At 36.8% G+C, this 8700-nt stretch overlaps 1 protein-coding gene across 1 annotated transcript; it reads left to right on the top strand.

The window, feature by feature from the left end:
* The first annotated feature begins 4202 nt into the window (after nt 1-4202).
* Nucleotides 4203-8500, top strand: LOC149798314 (uncharacterized). Its single transcript, XM_089963452.1, has one exon. It carries the CDS (start codon nt 4425-4427, stop codon nt 6231-6233), a length of 1809 nt encoding a protein of 602 aa, XP_089819578.1. The 5' UTR covers nt 4203-4424; the 3' UTR covers nt 6234-8500.
* The last annotated feature ends 200 nt before the right edge of the window (nt 8501-8700 follow it).

Below are 8700 nucleotides of genomic sequence, written 5' to 3'. Positions count from 1 at the left end.
TCCAATTCCTTAGATTTTCCACAATTCAAAGAGAGATTAAAGGCTTCCATAGTTTCTAATAATCTAAAATGACTAATTTCAAACTATTGATTTCGAAAGTATTGTCAATTTGGACATACTTGATGACGTACACCATTATATCTGGGGGTAGAGGATTTGCAAACTGAAGTTCCACACGAATTTGGCCGGATTATATAGGGTGGAAATAGGTCTCGTCGCTGCCTTGGTCTGGAGTAAAAACAAAAGTCCTCAAAGCATAAAATCCTGCATAATCATCGTACGTAATACCGTGGCTGGTGTTGGTCCATAACTGTTCGGTGGCTTTGTACAGGGACAAGTACGATCTCAAGTAATTCTTGTCACCAAATTTAGGTTTGAAGGGTCTGGTATACAGTGTCATGCCATCGCGACTGACTTCTATCTTGGCCAAGTTGTAATGCTTAAACTCGAAAGAATTTTCATTGTGAAATCCGTTGAAGTCGGAATTCTTGACGATGCCAATGATCAAACTCTTAGGTAATTGTCCTTGGAACAGATGATCTTCGATCATGGATCACTGTTCAGCGGGAATGGTAAAAGGTTTCACTTCCATGCGTCGTATCGGATATTTGGCGTTCGTTCTGCTCAAAGTGTCACTGATGTCTTTTCCCACTTTAGGTAACACTTCCACACGACGCACGTAGAACCTGGTTTCTTGGATGATGGTTTTGTATTCGTTGGCATGGGCCTATCAGATGGAAAGCAGCACTACTACGATTCAGTCTCAGGCGGATATCCACCCCGTTCAACAAATACTTTTCTTGCAACCACATGTCTAAATGCAAACGGTTCAACGGTTCTAATCTACGTACATGTAGGATTTTCTTTAACTTTCAAATTCAAGTAACTGCTACTCATATAATGTAATCTTCGGGCTGTCCTTTGATTTCAAATTCGATGTGAGCTGCCTCCATCAAAGAGAAGGGATGAAATTCTCCCCATTGGGATTCTTGCATTGTCATCATGGTGGCTGCCGTAGCAAACAGATCCAGTTCCGACTTGGAACAGGCGCAAGACTCTCGGTCCATCATTTTCTTTCTTTCTTTCTTTCTTTTTTCTGTGTGCTTTTTTTAATAATCAAACAAGTTTGAATCTCGGACGGTTCTTCTTTTCTTAGTCTTTCAAATCTTATGAGTGTGAAGTCCTCTGAAGGGGTATTTTCGTCGTCTCTTTCTGCCTTGTCCTTACTATGGTGTCAGGGAAGCAGGAATGCCTGACTCAGCAGTGTCCATGGCATTGGAAGACTCCACGCTGTGACTGAATTTTGTGATGCGTGTTAGGATTGATGAGAAAACTCAATCCGTTTCTATCCGCTCTTCCACTATAAATAACCGCAGTTCATTTCATTCCCTTCACCTGTTCTCGTCACAAGATATGGACTAATGTTGAATCATCCACTCTCGTATCGTCGATGCTGTTCCGTACGGAATAACCCATGTATGTCATATCATCATGGACAATCATCCGGATCAACTATACGAGCAACAGTCTTCACTTAAAAAACAACGTCCGCAAGTGTGACTTCTAAGAGAGTCAGAAACTCATTTTCCTCATATATGAAGTCTTTAACTCCAAATTATTTTTTTAGTCAGAAAATGAATACTTTTCGCCCCCCATAAAAGTCTTTTACTGCAAATAATTACATTTTTAAGAAATCACACCGAACTGGAATTCCTTCGACTACTCAACCACGTCTATCTGCATACTAAGTAGACGAATCTAATGAGAATAATTTCGAGGACAGACAAGTCAGCTTACCTATAAGCATGAATCTTCAAACTGGTTTATATACCACAAACATCAGCCATTTGCAATTAGGGTTGTGTCAACATTTTGAAATGGGCAAAGTATGACAAATTGTCAAAACTAGACACACCTTTTGATTTTGTTTATGAAACATGAGATGCTAGGTGCCATAACTCATTTTTGGGCACACGTTGCATTCAAATTCAGATATGGCTAAACAAACACAATTTAAAACAATAACAAAAATACTGATTGGTATTCATTGATTACAACATTGTTACATTAAATAGACTCCTATTCAGAGTTGCCAGATACGAGGTTTCGCCCAATTGGGCTCCTTTCGAAATTTGCTTGCGTGAAAATTTTGAGATTGCGGGTTGCGGGTTTTTGGGCTGGTTTCTGATTTGTGTCGCCGTAATTTGGGCTGCATCAAATTGCTATTAAATTCTCCGCATTCAGTTTCAAATTGACGCTAGTGACGATAATATCTAAAAATCTTAATGAATCCATTATTCTGGATGCATCTCCAAGGATGTTATCTCACATACGTAAATGTTTTTTTACATTCCGGAACCGGAAGAACGAAGCGCGCTTCTAATTCCAACCACATTTCCGTCGTGGGGAGCAATAATAGCGTTTGATCTAGAGAACAGGTCTAACCATTTACCTTTAGCAGCGCTCAACTTTGGCACTGAATTCAACTTGCTTCTGCACGACTCCGAAATTGAGTGCTCTTTGGCAGACCAAATAAAAGAGCGCTGTCGTCATTATCTGTTGGAACTACTAAGGGAACTGCGTCAGAGATTGCCGGCAAATGTTGAGCAGCTCGAATATGTGGCTGATCTCTCACCTTCTGTCGTCCTTGGAGCACAGAAGCCGCAGTTGTCAAAGTTGTCCTTTTTACCTCTGTACAAGGGAAATTTGGGAGACCTGGAGCAGCAATGGATGCGAATAAGTTTAATCTCTTGGCCACACTATAGTGATAACGAAGTTGAGCAGTTTTGGATAACTGTAGCAAATCATACGGACGCTTGCGGAGTTTTTGACTTTCTACAACTGGGACACTTTGCCTTATGTGTGTTTGCGTTGCCTTACAGTAATGCAGCCGTAGAAAGAACTTTCTCTCAAATGAATCTGATTAAAACGAAAGTAAGAAACGGGATGGGGCAAGGCATGATGGAGGCTTTGTTACGCATTCGAAGCTATATGAAGCGCAACGGGATCTGTTGCAACGGATTTGTGCCATCTAAAGCAATGCTGAGTAATTTCAATTTGAAAATTTATGCGACATTTGAATCTGCTGATCACGACGATGACGTTCTACCTGAGGAATACTTTGAAGTTACAGATGAATAAATGTTTGTAGTGATACTTAATTTATGGTATTTAGTTCTTATTTACTCTTCAGATTTTAATATATAAATTGGGCGATTTTGGGGCTGCTTTTTAAAGGTACACGTGCGGCAATTGAAAAAAGTATCTGGCAACCTGCTCCTATTCTGTTTTTTATTATTGCAAATATTCGGCTCGTGTAAGCACGGACATTTCTTCCTGTGTGTCAGTTGGTATTTATGTCCTGTATGTTGCTTTTGTGCTACCATATGTACTTGTAGGATCCTCCGGTACTTTATTGGAGTACCCTCAACTTGAATGGTATTGTGATCAACCGGACAATCCTCGACCTTAATCGTGCATTCAAGGTATACAGGGATTTATATATTTACAATGCAGTACCAAACCTTATACGAAGAGTAGGAACGGTTAGGCAAATACCATGATCAAACAGAAGTTGTTCCTCTATGATAGGAACGTCTCGGACAAAAGCATTTGCACTTTTATTTAAATTCACGCGCTTCGTTTGAAGAGATTTCTCTTTAAAAGACTAATGAAAGTCAAAGTCATAGAAACTTTACTATTTGTAACTAAGCAACAATACCACAATAATATATACCAACAACAACACTTAATACTGCGAGAATCACTGGGTTCGTAACGTGGTTTACAATTTACATATTAATCATAAAATCAGTCTCATTAAAAGCAGATCTCCACTATCCTTCGTTAAGATCTGACAACAACCACTTAGGGGTCATGTTCTGGTGACCTCTGAATTAGCCTATTTAAATTCAGTTTTCAGCAATGTGAAAGTAAATCAAATCGTTCGGCACGCATTGAAGCTCTTCAGCCCCACTGCTCTGTCTCCCAAACGCGAAGATATAAGACTTCTGATTGGCTGAAAATATTAGTGATTATGATAATAGCATAGGTCACCAGTGGTAATCTGTAAGCGGTAGCTGTCAGGTATTAACGTAAGACAGTGGAGATCTGATTTTAATCAGTTTGATCAAAACATTATTTTAATCAGATTGCATGTTTTAATATAATATGCAATGCAAGGGATTTAGTCTGGTTCCTTACTTTATACACTCCCTGTCTTCCTCTGCGCCATTCGAATAGCATTGTGTCCCAGTTAGACAGAAATCAGGGAACTAGTCTCCGGATGTACGTCCTTGGTTTCTTTCACCTGGAATAAATACAAAATAAGATTGGATTGTGACAAGAGAGGACACAAGTCCACATCTATCGGTATTGACAACCTTACTGGCTTGTCTTATTTTCGTCTCCTCCGGAGTAAGTATATGACGATGAATACTGGAGAAAAAACATTTACATGTGATATATGTGACAAAAGCTTTACACAGACGAAGTCTCTCAAGATACACATGACGGTACATACTGGAGAAAAACCATTTAAATGTGAAGTGTGTGATACAAGTTTTAATGAGAATGGAAGTCTGAAGACTCACATGATGATACATACTGGACAAAAACCATATAAATGTGAAGTATGCGATAAAAGGTTTAGACAGAATGGGAATCTGAAGAATCACATGAAGATACATACTGGACAAAAACCATATAAATGTGATGTATGCAATAAATGGTTTAGTCAGAATGGAAATCTGAAGAATCACATGAGGATACATACCGGAGAAAAACCATTTAAGTGTGAAGTATGTGATAAAAGCTTTTCATTTAGGCAGTCTTTTCAGATGCACATGACATTACATTCTGAAGAAAAATTATTGCGATGTAAAGTATGTGATCAAACGTTCACTTTCAGTGGGAATTTGAAGAATCACATGATGATACATGCTGCAGGAAAACCATTTAAATGTGAAGTATGTGATAAAATGTTTAGTTTGAATGGAAATCTGAAGAATCACATGAAGATACATACTGGAGAAAAACAATTTAAGTGTGAAGTATGTGATCAAAGCTTTACAGAGAGGAAGTCATTGAAGATTCACGTGAAGATACATACTGGAGGAAAATCATTCAAATGTGAAGTATGTGATAAGACATTTAGCCAGAATGGTAATCTGAAGATGCACATGAGGAGACATACTGGAGAAAAACCATTTACTTGTGAAGTATGTGATACAAGCTTTACAGAGAGGACACCTTTGGAAGTACACATGATGAAGCATAATGGAGAAAAGGCATTTAAATGTGAAGTATGTGATACATCCTTTACAGAGAATGTGTCTTTGGAATCACACATGATGATACATACTGGAGAAACACCATTTAAGTGTGAAGTATGTAATACAAGCTTTACAGAGAGGACCTCTTTGGAGATACACAGTTGGATACATACTGGAGAAAAGTCATTTAAATGTGAAGTTTGTTATAAATTGTATAGCAGCATTGAATCACTGAAGGTTCACATGAAGATACATACTGGAGATAAACCATTTATATGTGGTATTTGTGATAAGAGGTTCAGACAGAGTGTATGTTTGAAGAAACACATGAGGGTACATACTATAGAAAGACCATTTAAATGTGAAGTTTGTGATAAAGGCTTTAGTAAGAATGAAAATCTGAAGAAGCACATGACAAGACATCCTGTAGAAAACCCATTTAAGTGTCAGGTATGTGATACAAGCTTTACAGAGAGGACATCTCTTGAGACGCACATGACAATACATGCTGAAGAAAGACCATTTAAATGTGAAGTATGTAACAAAATGTTCAGTTTGAATGGAAATCTAAGGAAGCACATAAACATACATACTGGAGAAAAACCTTTTAAGTGTGAAGCATGTGATAAAAGCTTTACACAAAGGAAGTCTTTGAAGATGCATATGAAAATACATCCTGGAGAAAAATTATTTAAATGTGAAGTTTGTCATAAAATGTATCATGGTGTTGAGCCTTTGAAGATGCATATGATGATACATGCTGGAGAAAAACTATTTAAATGTGAAATATGTGATAAAAGGTTTAGTGAGGATGGAAATCTGAAAATACACATGAAAATACATACTGGAGACAAACCATTCAAGTGTGAAGTTTGTAATGAAACATTTCATATGAGTGAAGATCTTAAGAATCACACCAAGATACACACTGGGGACAAACCATTGAAGTTTGACATATGAGATAGTCTGTTTAGCAGGAGTGGAAATTACTTAAATTGTTGGTTTCACTTTCTGTTACATAATTTATGGCCTAGAGTTGGAACAGTATTGTCTTGTCCATGCAGCAGTGGTATCTAAATACTTGTAATTCAACTATGTAAATAAGAAAACAATTTTTGTTGACATAAAGCCTTAGAAATTTTAAAAAGATGGATTATTATGCACAAATTTATCTAAATACATTTCTCTGAGATCTTGATAATGTTTACAAATCATAGATCTCTGAAACGCTTAATTACATATATTTGGATGCCAATTTTTTGATCTGGGATGCAGAAAATCACAGAGGCGGGAGTCCTCCGTATGCATGTAATAGGTGTGCAGCAAAATTCAAAGACTTGCCAGTAGTCCTGCTTCAGCCACCTGCATTGTTGGAAAATGTGTTGATCAATTAGCTGTGCTGATATTTACAATGACAGAATTCAGTGATTGAAAGACCCCTTGATGTACAGACATGTTGCCATTATAAGAGTACATCAAATAGAAAATGATGCAGTAGCTGGATGGCAAGTTCAAAGGCTTTGACTGGCGGCCGGGTGGTAAAATGTACTGATTTTTACAGCGATTGAATTCAGAGTCAGAAAGACCCAGAGATGTACGTGTGGTCATTTGTAAAAGTACATCAAATAAACAACTTTAGCTTTCATTATTGTGTTCATTTCCGAATGTATCAGAATAAGTAATGCACGAGAATCAAGACATGTTGAGACTTAGACAAAATGCCATTCGTAAATTTGTTTAAGTATTTTGGGGTTAAACGACAAACTTAAGAAGATTGTAACAAGATTCAGAAGAGTGCTAAAGCTGCTAGAATTGATAGTTCGGATGGGACAGTAGCTAAGTGTAAGAAAGTGTGTGATGCCTAGCTTAGTTTTTAGAATAAGTCCTTACTTGGATTGACAAAATTCAGTATCACTCTGATGGACGAACAAGAGATATTTAAGAGGTACAATGACTGGCCATACTTTTTATTGAATGCCCCTCGCCTTAGCCCGGTTAGTTCTACTGTTGTAGCGAAATGTATTCATCAAGACATCAATAGCTAGGCCTAGTTTTGATATCAGTTACGTTGACAAACAAACTATTGCCCATTAACAAGCATATGTTTTGATAGCTGATTGACCATTAACCCTTTTCCGAGTAAGGTAGCAATTATCAATATGACATACATGTGTTTTAAGATCAAAATCGGTGATCTGGATATATATTAACTGCCTCTTGTACACTATTTCGTCATAAAATTAGTTTGAAACTGTAAGTGAGTCAGTAGGCCTAACGGGAAATAATTGCAGACTTCGCTAAGTCTGGGATGTACCAGTTTATTAGATTGTCTGTTTTCGTAAATCATCAGGCAGATATTTTCAGAAAAATATACAAATCATTGAAAGCAAAGCCAAGGTATTATTTTATTAAAGATTTAACTTTAATATGTAAATTATGTAGGTCAGAAGTTAGGGACAATGCTATATTGTGGTATTCGTGAGATGCGCTTTAAGGTCTAAGCTGTTTTCCGACTTGACACATATTAGCGAAAATACGGGGAAAAAACAGCAAATCAGATACTCTTAAACCATTGCCTAAAATTGCTACAAGGACGTAGACAAATAAATAAACCATAAATTTGAAATCCTGTCAATGGAATGTTGTAATGAAGCTATATTAAAGTGAGTGATTACATTACTAAAACCTCTCCATCTAAAAATAGATGCACTCACATCTGTGTTGATTCTATAGGAAAGAAAGGACTGTAACTTTTGATGGTGGGACTCCTATTTTTACCAAAATGGGAGTCCTGGACTCCTAGTTTTAAAATCCTAACGAGACCTCTGCAAATGCAACATGGCATTATATTCATCTTGTACAAATGCAAGATTACTGTGCTACAACTCCATGGTCTTAAACTACATAACAGAAAGAACCAAAATCAACAAGTGTTTTAAAACTTAACAAATTTAATTCTCTAATTTATCAAATGAAAATTTAAAAGGAGCTTACAGTATGTTGAACTAAATCATAACTACTCCCAAGTTCAATTACAATTCCAAAACAATTGTGTTCCAAACCAATTTCAGAAGGGTCATGCACACCTTGAATATCTTTGAATGTCCTTGTGTTTTGAAATTCTATTTCATGCCCTTGAATATGCTTAAATTGTGACCAAATGTTTACTGTGTCCTTGAACATACTTCAGTTTTGTGAAAATGAGAAAATAAAATATTTGAACTATGTTTGTGCATCTATTTGCTTATTATTCATATTTTAAAGAAAAGATTGGCATTGAATGTTTTCAGTAGACGGCGAGTGAATGTTTTATCTGATCAACATCAATTATTTCAGTAGTTGGTGTCCTCTTTTAGAATTTGATTCTATATATACCTTAATTTGGAGCCTCATTCATCCATATTGTTTGGTAGATAATTATTTACTT

This window comes from Sinohyriopsis cumingii, chromosome 6 (assembly GCF_028554795.1).
Source record: "Sinohyriopsis cumingii isolate HCF-2022 chromosome 6, ASM2855479v2, whole genome shotgun sequence".
NCBI classification, from domain to species: domain Eukaryota; kingdom Metazoa; phylum Mollusca; class Bivalvia; order Unionida; family Unionidae; genus Sinohyriopsis; species Sinohyriopsis cumingii.
The sequence above is the reverse complement of the archived record's forward strand: the minus strand, read 5'-3'. Positions and strand labels throughout refer to the sequence as shown.

Excerpts from the sequence above, each read along its gene's own strand:
- LOC149798314 (XM_089963452.1), top strand. The coding sequence starts at position 4,425 with ATGACGATGAATACTGGAGAAAAAACATTTACATGTGATATATGTGAC.